The sequence below is a fragment of the Musca autumnalis genome, unplaced genomic scaffold (genome assembly GCF_047663935.1).
Source record: "Musca autumnalis isolate F117 unplaced genomic scaffold, ASM4766393v1 scaffold_2, whole genome shotgun sequence".
Classification (NCBI taxonomy): domain Eukaryota; kingdom Metazoa; phylum Arthropoda; class Insecta; order Diptera; family Muscidae; genus Musca; species Musca autumnalis.
Genome location: NW_027411755.1, coordinates 25,903,072 through 25,918,212, shown reverse-complemented (window position 1 = coordinate 25,918,212; position 15,141 = coordinate 25,903,072). Strand labels below are relative to the sequence as shown.

Genomic DNA, 15,141 nt, shown 5'->3' with positions numbered 1-15,141 from the left:
TTTTTATTCTTTTATTTTTTTTTATTTGCTATTGTTTTTTATTTTTTTCTTAATATTGTTATTCATAACCTGGTTCCCGTTCTGAGTAAACCACCCTCGCCACGATTTTTCCCTGCCTGACCGAGTGGCCCTCATTGTTGTTTACGCCAAAAATGCATCAAAACAACATACCGTTAGGCCACAGTGCGATCGCCAAAAATATCAAAACAAGTAGCAACAACGCACATGCGTTAAGGGATCGATGCTGCTGATGGACGAAAACAAGTAGCAACAACGCACATGTGTAAAGGCATCGATGCTGGTGATGGACGAAAACAACAAGCAACAACATACATGCGTAAAGGCATTGATGGGCAACTAGTAGGTAAACAACTAGCAACAACGACCATGCGTTAGGGAATCTAATGCATAGAGTGAGAATACCTAAGAACGGACAACATAATGGTGTTGTTGCTAGTGTTAGATGAGTGATGTTATTAACGACACTATAAAAGGGAGTTGATGACGCTTAAAGGGGACAGTTCAAGAAAGTCATTAGTGCGACCCACACGTGCCGTGTCAACAAGGAACCCCACAAGAGATTCTGAAGAACCTGGTGAGTAGAGTGCTGAATAAGAGGAAAGAGTGTTAACCAAGGGAGCAGACGTGTTCTGAGCAGTGCGTTTCAGTGTTCCAGCCGCCGGTTCAGACAGTGTTCGGGATCAGTTATCGCAGCCCTCGCGTCTTCAACCTGTATAAACGTGTAGCGTTTTCCGATTATCTCAGCCCACGATAAGCGTGTTTCGTTTGCCGCTTATCGCAGTCCTCGCGTTTTCGCCGAAGATAAGCGTGTTTCGTTAGCCGCTTATCGCAGTCCTCGTGTTTTCGCCCACGATAAGCGTGTTTCGTTTGCCGCTTATCGCAGTCCTCGCGTTTTCGCCCAAGATAAGCGTGTTTCGTTTGCCGCTTATCGCAGTCCTCGCGTTTTCGCCCAAGATAAGCGTGTTTCGTTTGCCGCTTATCGCAGTCCTCGCGTTTTCGCCCAAGATAAGCGTGTTTCGTTTGCCGCTTATCGCAGTCCTCGCGTTTTTGCCCAAGATAAGCGTGTTTCGTTAGCCGCTTATCGCAGTCCTCGTGTTTTCGCCCACGATAAGCGTGTTTCGTTTGCCGCTTATCGCAGTCCTCGCGTTTTCGCCCAAGATAAGCGTGTTTCGTTAGCCGCTTATCGCAGTCCTTGCGTTTCACCCCTGATAAGCGTGTTTCGTTCGCCGCTTATCGCAGCCTTCGCGTTTTCGACCCGGATAAGCGTGTTTTGTTTGCCGCTTATCCCAGCCCTCGTGCTTTCGCCCAGGATAAGCGTGCTACGTTAGCCGCTTATCGCAGTCCTTGCGTTTTCAACCCTGATAAGCGTGTTTCGTTAGCCGCTTATCGCAGTCCTTGCGTTTCACCCCTGATAAGCGTGTTTCGTTCGCCGCTTATCGCAGCCTTCGCGTTTTCGACCCGGATAAGCGTGTTTTGTTTGCCGCTTATCCCAGCCCTCGTGCTTTCGCCCAGGATAAGCGTGCTACGTTAGCCGCTTATCGCAGTCCTTGCGTTTTCAACCCTGATAAGCGTGTTTCGTTAGCCGCTTATCGCAGTCCTTGCGTTTTCACCCCTGATAAGCGTGTTTCGTTCGCCGCTTATCGCAGCCTTCGCGTTTTCGACCCGGTTAAGCGTGTTTTGTTTGCCGCTTATCCCAGCCCTCGTGCTTTCGCCCAGGATAAGCGTGTTACGCTAGCCGCTTATCGCAGTCCTCGCGTTTTCAACCCTGATAAGCGTGTTTCGTCTGCCACTTATCGCAGCCTTCGCGTTTCCACCCCGTATAAGCGTGTTTCGTTTGCCGCTTACATCAGTCTTCGTGTTGTCACCCCGGATAAACGCGACTCGTTGGCCCTTATCTCCGTTCACCGGGTTTTGACCCAGATAAGATTATCGACCCCGAAGTCTCAAGTCTGTTAGGCGCGTTCCGAACTCTGCTAGCACCATTCTTCGTGGGTACCCCGTTCTAAGCGTGTTTTGGTACGCCGCTTACCTGTGACAACAGCCTGGACAGATATTCTTCGCACGCCGCCAGGGAAGTCGTTCGAATCTACATACCTACGAGCGTGTATCTTACGCCGCTCGTCGTCGGCCGAGGGACGAGACCCGATCAGACCGCTTAGGACGTCTGAACAGAGCCCAGACAGCACCCGTGGAGCAGCCTAGTCACAACTTAAAGCGTGTTGTCTACACCGCTTCCGTCGTCGGGACCAAGGAGTTCCGTGCAAGGTCTCCTACCGTTTGCGCCGGATTTCCCACAGAATAAGTCAACTCTGTCGTTTATACTTACGTTCGTTCTTAAGTCAATAAACAGAAACAGATCCCCCAAACATAGTGCGTTTTCCTTTACTCAAGTCACTGAATCAAATAAATAGTCTGTGACGTAACCTTGGCCGCCGCGAGCTCACCCCAGCAAACGGAGGTAATTGTGTCGTTACAGTGGCGCCCGAGCAGGGACCAGAGTAAAGGATAAACTGTTTCAGCAAGAAAGGACTGTTTAGTGTTGGTACGATGGCAAACTTGCGCACATCATGGGCATATAGCCTGCGTAAGGAAGAGTTGGGAAATTACCTAAACGAGTTCAAACTGGACGTCAATGGAACTGTCGAAGAACTTAGGAAGAGATTCGGCCAGTTTGCGGGACAGGAGCAACATAGTCCACAGGATCGAGCTAGATTGCTTCAGTTGCAGGACTTACACGAACAGGGTACGTCGAAAGGGGATAGCAAAGCTGGCGTAACGCCCAAGAAGGCCCCTACGCTCGCTGTCACCGACCCCGCCGGAGCATGCACAACCTTCGACCTCGGAACCCCGACACCGCCTAGCCCAACAGCGCCGAGGAGAGAACGTCCTGATTCTATACATAGCATGGACATACGCACGATAGCTGATCAGGTCCGTAAATGGAATCTCAGCTTTGATGGAGGCCCAGACCCATTGGAATTCCTGGAAAGGGTGGAGGAACTGGCCAATATGTACGCCCTACACTTGGATGTGTTGCCTAAGATGATGCCGGAGATTATGAAAGGCAAGGCGTTGGTGTGGTTCCGAAATAACAGCCGCCCATGGCCTTCCTGGGTCGACTTCCGTGGAGACTTCCAGCGATTTTTCTTGCCAGCCCGGTATTTCGAACAGCTCGAGGACGAGATCCGTAAGAGACGACAGAAGCCCAGGGAATCGTTTCGTGATTACTCGCTAAGTATGCAGAATCTCATGCGACACAGCAACTACAGCGAGGAACAAAAGTTAGAGCGCATCTTCCGAAACGCATTGCCAGAGTACCTTTGGTACATTAGGCGAAAGGACTTCCACACACTTCACGAGCTACTGGAAATGGCCGACGACCTCGAAAGCTTGCCGCCGATTAGTACTTCCTCCAGGGAACAACACCGCCGACTGGACCCCAGTCTCCCGCAGCCAGCGCCACAACAGTTGCCGCCTATAAATCCGAGGACGGCGTGTCGTCGTTGTGGGCTGGAGGGGCATTTCGCCGCACGCTGTCGAAACGAAGCTATTCTGTTCTGCTGGGAGTGCGGGCGAAGAGATGTACGTACCATCGACTGCTGCCGTAGGAGTGCGGGAAACGCGAGTCGGGCCCGTCCAAGCGCAGGGGAGACGGGTCCGCAGAAGTCCGGAGAACCCCGCCAGTAGGCTCTGCCCTGCACATCGAACCTACCCGTCTAGTCGTCACGATCGGGATAGGTGGCCTGAGCGTCGCCGCCACCGTTGATACTGGCGCGACCAGTTCATTCATTAGCGAATCCCTCGTTGCCAAGCTCGAGGACAGCCTACACCGCCTCCCCATTAGCACGACGGTAACCTTAGCCGATGGATCACAGACGTTCGTCCGACAGGCCGTTGAAACTGCGATTAATCTCGGCAATCAACTCGTCCCTACGCGCTTGCTGGTAATGCCGGATGCCACGGAGGATGTCATCATAGGCCTGGATTTTCTGGCTGAGATTGGAGCCCGGATAACGATGGCGGGACTCTCGTGTGTCTTCTCCAGAACTACGGAGTGCCCGAGTGGCGCCACCCCAGTGGAGAAACTAGGTGGTCTTAGCCACACCTGCGAGGGTAGAAGCACGGAGCCCCGTTGTCGTCTTACCACGGGAACCGTCCAGAGCCCTGGGGACTCACCACCGGTAAGTGAACAGACAAATGCTGATCGACAAAGGATTCAAAGTTTTTTAGATACCGAGCTCCAGAAGTTCAAAGACATCCATGGGCCGTCCACAGCTGCCACGCACCGCATTGTAATGACCGACGATCGGCCGTTCAAGTTACGCTATGCCGCAAGAAATCCAGCCATGCAGACTATTATAGACGCAAAAATCAACGAGCTCCTGGCCAATGGCTTCATCGAACCGTCCCACAGCCCCTATAGCTCTCCAATCACCTTAGCCCAAAAGAAAAACGGAACGTGGCGGCTCTGTATGGATTTCCGTCACCTCAATAGCAAGTCGGATCCAGACGCCTACCCGCTTCCCCGTATCCAGTCGATTCTAGATCGTTTGCGTGAGGCGAAATATGTTAGCAGCATCGATTTAAAGGACGGCTATTGGCAGATACCGCTGGAGGAGGGGAGTAAGAAGTATACAGCCTTCACGGTTGCTGGCAGAGGTTTATTCCAGTGGAGAGTCATGCCGTTCGGATTGCATTCGGCCCCAGCGACATTTCAACGAGCCCTGGATGGAGTCATAGGACCGGAACTGGAGCCATTTGCATTCGCCTATCTGGACGACATCATAGTCATCGGCAGAACATTGGAGGAACACCTGGCTAATTTGCAAGAAGTGTTCCGAAGGCTACGTGCCGCGAACTTGCGCATCAATCCAGAGAAGTGCCAGTTCTTCCAGAAGGAAACCAAATATCTAGGACATGTAGTGTGCGGCGAGGGTATCCAGACAGACCCGGAGAAGATAGTCGCTATTTTGGAAATGAAACCGCCAGGAAATGTTAAGGAGTTGCGACGTTTCCTCGGCGTGGTATCCTGGTATCGCCGGTTCGTCCCAGACTTCGCAACATTGGCTAACCCACTGACTTCGATGCTTAAGAAAGGGAAACATTGGCGCTGGACAGAGGACCAACAGACGGTCTTTGAAATACTTAAGGCCAGATTAACCCAAGCTCCTGTTTTGGCCTGTCCGGATTTTAGTCGGACGTTCATGTTACAGACAGATGCCAGTGATTGTGGGCTCGGAGCGGTGCTTACCCAAGAATTCGAGGAAGGAGAACGAGTCATTGCCTACGCCAGTCGCACACTCAACGGGGCCGAACGAAACTACTCCGCCACAGAGAAAGAGTGCTTAGCAATCGTGTGGGGAATACGGAAAATGAGACCATACCTGGAAGGCTATGAGTTCCAGGTCGTTACAGATCATCTGGCGTTGAAGTGGTTAAATTCGATAGATAACCCGACGGGAAGATTGGCCAGGTGGGCCCTAGAGCTACAACAGTACCGCTACACGGTCAGATACCGGAAGGGAGGCCTTAACGTAGTGGCCGACGCGTTATCACGACAGCCCGTGGAATCTCTACAGAGGGCAGTGGAGGAAGCCGTTACTGAATGCCCATGGATACATGCCAGGATGGTGGAGATCGAAAATAACCCAAAGAAATATCCCGACTACGCCATCGTGGGAACTCAATTGTATCGTCATATTCCCAGCCACCCGAACGACGCAGACAACGTGCCTTGGAAGTTGTGCGTGCCGATCCATTTAAGAGAGCGGGTTCTAAGAGAGAACCACAGTCAGCCAGCTGCCGGTCACATGGGAATCAGGAAGACTGGTAAGCGCATTTGCGAACGATACTACTGGCCGGGGATGATGCGCGACATCGCGAAGTTTGTGAAAAGCTGCACCTCCTGTCAGCAGTACAAACCAAGTCAAATGGCCCCCGCAGGAGAGATGCTGATTACGATACCCGATGAACCTTGGGCCACCGTTTGCGCCGACTTTGTGGGACCTTTACCCCGTACTAAACATGGTAATACTATGCTCCTGGTTTTATTCGACCGGTTCTCCAAATGGGTGGAACTGGTACCGATGAGGAAAGCACTGGCAAGTGGAGTGGTTAAGGCATTTCGTGAGCGTATACTAGCCCGTTTCGGAGTTCCCAAGGTTCTGATCACTGACAATGGAAGCCAATTCACCAGCCGGGAGCTGGAAAGATATTTGAAAGAGATTGGAGTTCGACATCAGCTCACGGCGCCGTACTGTCCCCAGGAAAACCCGACAGAACGAGCCAACAGAACGGCGAAGACGATGATAGCCCAGATTTGCCAAAATCAGCATAACAAGTGGGATGAACATCTGCCCGAGGTGAATCTCGCCATCAACACCAGCACATCTGACACCACGGGTTACAGTCCCGCCTACTTAGTACAAGGCCGACAACCCCGCCTCCCGGGTGCTCTCTACGACGAAGTCACCACTGGCACTGGAACGCTGGGAGAGGATCCCAAATCAAAGGTTGAGAATTTGCAAGACGTGTTTGCCCTGGTCCGTCATCACTTGGCCCGCGCCGGTGAGGATCAACGAAGGCATTATAACCTCAGGCGACGACAATGGAAGCCAGCAATAGGGAATCTAGTATGGGTTCGTCAACATCCACTTTCAAAGGCAGTCGAGAGTTTCGCGGCAAAGTTAGCTCCGAAGTTTGACGGTCCGTATGAAGTCGTGAGCCACACGTCTCCGGTAATCGTTAAAGTGCGCGGCGTTGTTAAAGGCGACCTGAGGTCCGCACACCTCAGCGAGCTGAAACCTTACTCCTCTCCGGCAGATCACCTGTCTGAACCGAGCATCTCCCCGTCAAATGAACGCAAATGTAATGATCTTGATAATAATATCTCTATTGTTTCTCCCGCAGATCTAAACCATAATAACCGACGCATCGCAATGGAAAACCTCGCGACCCCCCTAAAGACGAAGGCTTACTATAAGCAGCAGTGGCAAGATCACCTCGATACGACTTCGCAGCGCTCGGGTACCTCGAAGACAAAGAGTCGGTCCAAAAAACACCGCCGGAGCGCAAGAAAGGAAACCGCAGCGAAGCTTGCAACCATGCGTCCCTGCTACGTAAGGCTCGAGCAGATGACAAGGAAGCCAAAACAGAGGCCGGTGGCAGCTGTCCAACCAATGCAGGCACCGAGCATCGGACCGGCACAACCACCGGGGGTCCCACCGACACCATCCACTGTCCCAACCGTCAACCCCGAGGTGATAGAACTTTCGGACGAGGAGTCAACTACACCACCGCGTCCGAGATGGGTCTCCTCAAACCCACCAACGCCTTCTCCGGAAGTGTCGCCGCTCCCCGATCTGATCGTCATCGACGACGACTCGATGGATGAGATGCCCATAGGACGGCCAGCGACCCCGCGTATAACTGTCGAGAGCGGGGTAACCGACCCGCATCCCGAGCCGCCCGTAATTACAATCACCCTGGACGATGAGAGCACGTTGGAAGAGGCCCCGGGCGAGCTGCATTACCCCCAGCGGGTTAACACGTCCCCACGTTACGCCGACACGACAGAGTCAGAGGATGGCGGGACCTCCTCCCGTCGAAACCCACGTCTCGTGACCACCAGGGGCGAGGAGGTTGTTCAGCCCAGGCTGAGCAGCGTACTTGTGGTCCCCGAAGCCCGAGCACCCGGAGTGCAATTTGCCTGCCACGAGGAGCTGTCTAGAGAGGTCCACCAGGGGCTACAGTGGCACATTCGAGTGGGGCTGGAGTCTCGATTGCCACGAAAGCAGCACAAGAGGGTGGTGGAGGTATGTGGAAGGCGTTTTGGAATCCTCATCAACCGACAGGGCAAGGTCATTATCAAGCCCAAGTAAGGCCGTATTCCGTAGGAGGGGGGGGCAGTGTGAAGGCGGAAGTCGCCGAACTCGTTTCCGCCACACCATGGCTGGAGCGATGAATAACTTTGTTTTTTTTATTCTTTTATTTTTTTTTATTTGCTATTGTTTTTTATTTTTTTCTTAATATTGTTATTCATAACCTGGTTCCCGTTCTGAGTAAACCACCCTCGCCACGATTTTTCCCTGCCTGACCGAGTGGCCCTCATTGTTGTTTACGCCAAAAATGCATCAAAACAACATACCGTTAGGCCACAGTGCGATCGCCAAAAATATCAAAACAAGTAGCAACAACGCACATGCGTTAAGGGATCGATGCTGCTGATGGACGAAAACAAGTAGCAACAACGCACATGTGTAAAGGCATCGATGCTGGTGATGGACGAAAACAACAAGCAACAACATACATGCGTAAAGGCATTGATGGGCAACTAGTAGGTAAACAACTAGCAACAACGACCATGCGTTAGGGAATCTAATGCATAGAGTGAGAATACCTAAGAACGGACAACATAATGGTGTTGTTGCTAGTGTTAGATGAGTGATGTTATTAACGACACTATAAAAGGGAGTTGATGACGCTTAAAGGGGACAGTTCAAGAAAGTCATTAGTGCGACCCACACGTGCCGTGTCAACAAGGAACCCCACAAGAGATTCTGAAGAACCTGGTGAGTAGAGTGCTGAATAAGAGGAAAGAGTGTTAACCAAGGGAGCAGACGTGTTCTGAGCAGTGCGTTTCAGTGTTCCAGCCGCCGGTTCAGACAGTGTTCGGGATCAGTTATCGCAGCCCTCGCGTCTTCAACCTGTATAAACGTGTAGCGTTTTCCGATTATCTCAGCCCACGATAAGCGTGTTTCGTTTGCCGCTTATCGCAGTCCTCGCGTTTTCGCCGAAGATAAGCGTGTTTCGTTAGCCGCTTATCGCAGTCCTCGTGTTTTCGCCCACGATAAGCGTGTTTCGTTTGCCGCTTATCGCAGTCCTCGCGTTTTCGCCCAAGATAAGCGTGTTTCGTTTGCCGCTTATCGCAGTCCTCGCGTTTTCGCCCAAGATAAGCGTGTTTCGTTTGCCGCTTATCGCAGTCCTCGCGTTTTCGCCCAAGATAAGCGTGTTTCGTTTGCCGCTTATCGCAGTCCTCGCGTTTTTGCCCAAGATAAGCGTGTTTCGTTAGCCGCTTATCGCAGTCCTCGTGTTTTCGCCCACGATAAGCGTGTTTCGTTTGCCGCTTATCGCAGTCCTCGCGTTTTCGCCCAAGATAAGCGTGTTTCGTTAGCCGCTTATCGCAGTCCTTGCGTTTCACCCCTGATAAGCGTGTTTCGTTCGCCGCTTATCGCAGCCTTCGCGTTTTCGACCCGGATAAGCGTGTTTTGTTTGCCGCTTATCCCAGCCCTCGTGCTTTCGCCCAGGATAAGCGTGCTACGTTAGCCGCTTATCGCAGTCCTTGCGTTTTCAACCCTGATAAGCGTGTTTCGTTAGCCGCTTATCGCAGTCCTTGCGTTTCACCCCTGATAAGCGTGTTTCGTTCGCCGCTTATCGCAGCCTTCGCGTTTTCGACCCGGATAAGCGTGTTTTGTTTGCCGCTTATCCCAGCCCTCGTGCTTTCGCCCAGGATAAGCGTGCTACGTTAGCCGCTTATCGCAGTCCTTGCGTTTTCAACCCTGATAAGCGTGTTTCGTTAGCCGCTTATCGCAGTCCTTGCGTTTTCACCCCTGATAAGCGTGTTTCGTTCGCCGCTTATCGCAGCCTTCGCGTTTTCGACCCGGTTAAGCGTGTTTTGTTTGCCGCTTATCCCAGCCCTCGTGCTTTCGCCCAGGATAAGCGTGTTACGCTAGCCGCTTATCGCAGTCCTTGCGTTTTCAACCCTGATAAGCGTGTTTCGTCTGCCACTTATCGCAGCCTTCGCGTTTCCACCCCGTATAAGCGTGTTTCGTTTGCCGCTTACATCAGTCTTCGTGTTGTCACCCCGGATAAACGCGACTCGTTGGCCCTTATCTCCGTTCACCGGGTTTTGACCCAGATAAGATTATCGACCCCGAAGTCTCAAGTCTGTTAGGCGCGTTCCGAACTCTGCTAGCACCATTCTTCGTGGGTACCCCGTTCTAAGCGTGTTTTGGTACGCCGCTTACCTGTGACAACAGCCTGGACAGATATTCTTCGCACGCCGCCAGGGAAGTCGTTCGAATCTACATACCTACGAGCGTGTATCTTACGCCGCTCGTCGTCGGCCGAGGGACGAGACCCGATCAGACCGCTTAGGACGTCTGAACAGAGCCCAGACAGCACCCGTGGAGCAGCCTAGTCACAACTTAAAGCGTGTTGTCTACACCGCTTCCGTCGTCGGGACCAAGGAGTTCCGTGCAAGGTCTCCTACCGTTTGCGCCGGATTTCCCACAGAATAAGTCAACTCTGTCGTTTATACTTACGTTCGTTCTTAAGTCAATAAACAGAAACAGATCCCCCAAACATAGTGCGTTTTCCTTTACTCAAGTCACTGAATCAAATAAATAGTCTGTGACGTAACCTTGGCCGCCGCGAGCTCACCCCAGCAAACGGAGGTAATTGTGTCGTTACAGAGCCCATAAGCCTTAAGCTGTTCAATGAGATAGTTAAGGCCCTCTTTATAGGGTGAATTGTGCGGCAAGGGTATGGCCCAAAGAAGATTGGGAAATAATGTCAAGTTATCATAAGTACAGAAGATTTTCTTCTCAAAGAATTGTTGCTTGAGTAATAGCATTTGCCAGGCTGGCGATGAAAAATAATAACCATAAGAGGTATTTAGGTTATTACGTAGCTCTTGGAGGTATGTGAAATTGTCGGTGGTGGTAAATGCCCTGGCAAGGTGCTTAATTTCATGCCCCATAACCTCGGCTTCAATGTCTAAGAGTAGAATTTTAACTGGAGATTTCAAAAGCTCTTGCATAGTTTCGATTTGCCTGTGATGCGGAGGATGGGTAAAGAGAGTGCTGACATTGACCGAAAATGTGGTATTCAAATAAAGTCCCGCTATGAAGAGGAGAAAATAAATTATTTTAGAACTAAAATTGGAGAAATGTCCCATTGGAAATGATTGACCCAAAATGCCGGGAAAGATAAGTTCACTAAAGAGGAGGCGTGATATGTGCAGTTGACCCTTGTAAACATAGTTGATGAGAGATTGAACCAGCGACAGCAGTATGGTGCAGACAATAACATAACCAAAAAATACCTCATTCAATAGAATGCCATAGACCTCACGTGTATTTAGACTCTGGGCACAGGGTACCACCAACAGACCCTTATCGTGAAGTAGGGTATTGGTCATGTTGAACCATTTATTTATGACCGGACTGGTATCCACAACCATGGGTATATCAAGACGATTGTTGCTAACCATATTCTCTACAATCACCGAATAATGGGTGGGCTCTTTAAAATCTAGTGGCAAGGCCATTTGAAGAGTGGCATTGAAACGTTCGGCAAAAAGCATAATTAATCGTGCAACGAAGCCATTTAGATGTATGTTACCATTTGCGTCTTTGTAGTACAGGGTCCTGGGTGGTATACGATCCATATAGGTTAGTAGAGTTTTATTGTGCATATTCCGCCAATGTTGTGGGAAATGTGGGGTAGTGTTGCCGGTGCGTGAATCCCAATGATATGCCGGATAAGGTTTCAAATAAAAGGTGTCTCGGATTCCATGTGTGCTGTTACTAAAAATTAGCAAAAAATTAGTAAACCGAAAATTTTCACATGATTTTAACAGTAATTGTTTAAATTTCTCATGTTCTCCCCGGGGAATATCTTCGGCAATGGCAATTATTCTGGTTTGTCGCATATAATCCAAGGTATTGGCCATTATTTTCATTAAATCAATATTTAAGGAATTCCTCAGGAGTATTATGGTTAGTATTTCCCGGTTAAATGTCCCCTGTGCAAACCATTTACCATGATCTTCCATAAAAGCCATAGTTGGAATATTTATTTGATAAATTGCCTCGAAAAAGGGTTCCATGACATTAAGGGCTTCACTGTGCACTAGGAGAATGGTATTAAATTTCCGTTCAGCGTAAATGTCCTTCAAGAGATCAAGGTAAAAAGTGATTTCATTGAGGTTCCCAGTGGCCATCAAAGTGGTATTCAAATCAGTGGCTTTACAGGAACCGAGAAGTAGGCAGATACTTAGAAAAATTTTCATTTTATTTTTTATACTTTTTAAAACTTATTTGAATTTAATTTTTAAGAAGGTTGTGCAGCTGTTCAGCTTCAGTGTATGCTTTCGACTAAGTTCAAACCTTTTGAACAAGTTCCCAAAGTCCTCTTCCATTTAACCCTTTGTCTGTGGAAATACTTACGATTCTAATATGACAATTAAACTGCCCTATTAGAATCTAAATTATCTCATTAGGAGCTCTAATTAAATGACCATACACTGTAGAAAATGCATTGAATATCCTCAACGAAACCATTGAGGATTTGTACCTTTAAACAGCCCTTACTGGTCTTATAGTCCTCGAAAAAGGTTCTGTAAACAAAGTGATTGGAATGTGTTCAATTATTTTTTTTCTGTGTATTTTTCAATTGTTTCGTTCAGAAATGCTGATCCTTTAATTATATTTCATGACTACAATTCTATTTCCCAATTTCCCTCACACCATAACCTAAAAAATTGTGCAATGTCATGTTATAACAATGAACCAAATATTTTGTTCATAGAATTTCCATAAAAAAAGCAATTATTTCTAAAAACCAAGAAAAAAGTAAATTTTTCATTCAGAATATTCAGTAATTATATATGTAATAAGAAATTTTCTTTTCAAGGGGACGTCATCTTTGTTAGTTCGTATTTTGTTCAGTGGCCAAGAGAGGTACTAAATGTGGACTTTCTTCCTTCATAACACAAAGGTATATTTTTTGCAAAAAAAAATTTTTTTAAATGTTCTCAAAACAATAGATATTTGATTTACTTAAATCACGTTAGGTACACTCTTGGGTATAAGTCTTCTCATAACGTATTCGCCCAGGTTAGGCACATGGGCGTATGAATGTGGACAAAACTTATACGACACCCTTTGATTACACTAAAAGAAGTCTATGCAGACATGTAGAATGTTGAAAGAATATATATTTTTAGACCATGCATATTTTTTTTTAAAAATGTTGATTTTTAAAGATCTTTTTAAATCGATTTTTTAAAATATTTTTTAAGAATAAAATATGATTAATATTCTTCAAAAATTTCACGATTTAAATAAAATGTTGAAAATAATTTTTTAAAAACTTCACGTTATAAATAAAATAATATATTTTAACGTATTTTTTTTAAATGTGGATTTTAAACGAATTTTTATAAATCGATTTTTTAGAATATTTTTTAAGAAAAAAAATACGAAAAAATATTCTAAATAAAAATTAAATAAAAAATTAAAAAAATATTCTTTAAAAATCTGCATTTTAACCAAAAAATTGAAAAAAAAATATTTTTTTCAAAAATCCACGTTTGAACAAAAAATTAAAAAATATTCTTTAAAAAACCACGTAAAAAAATTTTGAGAAAAAAATATTCATTCAAAAATCCAGGTTTTAAATAAAATGTTGAACAAAATATTCTTTAAAAACAGAGGCATTAAGGAAATTGAAAAGAAATAGTCTTTAAAAAATCCACGTTTTAAATAAAATATTGAAAAATATTCCTTAAAACACCCCTGATTCAATAAAATGTTGAAAAACTATTCTTTAAAAAATACACGTTTTTAATAAAATATTAAAAAAAACAATCTTTAAAAAACCCACGTCTTGTATAAAATGTTGAGAAAATATTCGATAAAAAGTCCACGTTTTAAATAAAATATTGAAAAAATATTCTTTAACAAATCCGTGATTTAAATTAAATGTGGAAAAAACTAATCTTTAAAAATCCACGTTTTATATAAAATATTCTTTAATAATCCACGTTTTTAAATAAAATATTGAATATATTTTTAAATAAAAAATTAAAAAAATATTCTTTATAATTCAATGCTTTTAAATAAAATAGTTAAAACACATTTTCTAAAAAATTAACGTTATTAAATAAAAAATAAAAAAAAATATTCTATAAAAATTTATGTTTTTAAATAAAATATTTAAAAAATATTCTTCAAAAAACTCACGTTTTAAATAAGATATTAAAAATATTCTTTAAGAAATCCACGTTTTAAATAATGTATTGAACATTTTTTCTTTCAAAAATTCAGAATTTGAATAAAATGTTGAAAAAGCAACGTAAAAAAACACGTTTTAAATAAAATATTAAAAAATATTCTTAAAAAGTATATTCTTTAATATCTAATCTAAAGTATATTCTTTAAAAATTTACATTTTCGAATGTATATTCGTTAAAATTTTACATTTTAAAAAGTATATTTCTTAAAAAAATCTACATTTTAAAGAATACATTCTTTAAACAAATCTAGAAAATCTAGAATGTGCTTTAAATCAACGTTTAAAAATATCTTTAAATAATAAAAAATATCTTTAAATAATAAAAACTGTGCTTTAAAAAATCCACCTTTAAAAAAATATTCTATTAATAATCATATTCTATTAATAATGCACGCTTAAAAAAAATTAAAGAACATTTTTTTTTAAAAAATCCACCTTTAAAAATATTTAAAAAATCAACGTTTAAAATATTATTTATAACACCCACGCTTTTAAGAAAAATGTTCCTCAAGAAGTCCGCGTTTTTAAAAAAAAATATTTTTTAAAACTCCAAATTGTTACAAAAAATATTCTTTAAAAAGTCCACGTTATTTTAATTTTTGTTTCAAAAAATCCGAGTTGTTTAAATTTTTGTTAAAAACACGTTTTTTATTAATTTCTTTAAAAATCCAAGTTTTTTAAAAGATATTATTTAAAAAATCCAATTTTTGAAAAAAATATTTTTTAAGAAATAATTTTTCAATATTTTATTTAAAATGTGAATTTTTTAAGATGTGCATTTTTAAAAGAAATTTTTTCAAAATTTTATTTATAGAATATTTCTTTTCAATATTTTCTTTAATACCTGGGTTTTTAAAGAATATTTTGCTCAATATTTTATTTAAAACGTGGATCTTTGAAAGAATATTTGTTTAATTTTTTTTTTTTTTTTTAAACGTGAATTTTTAAAAAATATTTTTTTATTTTTTGTTTAAAACATGATTTAAAAAAAAAGGTTTAAAACTAAAAAAAATATATTTAAAATTTTTTGTGTAAAATGTG

General features: G+C 44.4%; 2 protein-coding genes across 2 annotated transcripts; one reads left to right on the top strand and one right to left on the bottom strand.

Annotated features, from left to right (window-relative positions):
* The first annotated feature begins 388 nt into the window (after positions 1 to 388).
* On the top strand, positions 389 to 8,323 carry LOC141392450 (uncharacterized). Its single transcript, XM_073965389.1, has 2 exons — positions 389 to 595; positions 6,931 to 8,323. The coding sequence occupies exons 1-2, from the start codon at positions 502 to 504 to the stop codon at positions 7,899 to 7,901; spliced, it is 1,065 nt and encodes a 354-aa protein (XP_073821490.1). The 5' UTR covers positions 389 to 501; the 3' UTR covers positions 7,902 to 8,323.
* Positions 8,324 to 10,408: 2,085 nt separating this feature from the next.
* Positions 10,409 to 11,866, bottom strand: LOC141392098 (uncharacterized). Its single transcript, XM_073965055.1, has one exon. The coding sequence runs from the start codon at positions 11,864 to 11,866 to the stop codon at positions 10,409 to 10,411; it is 1,458 nt and encodes a 485-aa protein (XP_073821156.1).
* Positions 11,867 to 15,141: the final 3,275 nt, after the last annotated feature.

Coding starts and splice junctions, on each gene's coding strand:
- LOC141392450 (XM_073965389.1), top strand. CDS start 502: ATGACGCTTAAAGGGGACAGTTCAAGAAAGTCATTAGTGCGACCCACA. Junction 596..6,930: donor AAGAGATTCTGAAGAACCTG/GTGAGTAGAGTG, acceptor TTTCTCCCGCAG/ATCTAAACCATAATAACCGA.
- LOC141392098 (XM_073965055.1), bottom strand. CDS start 11,866: ATGGCTTTTATGGAAGATCATGGTAAATGGTTTGCACAGGGGACATTT.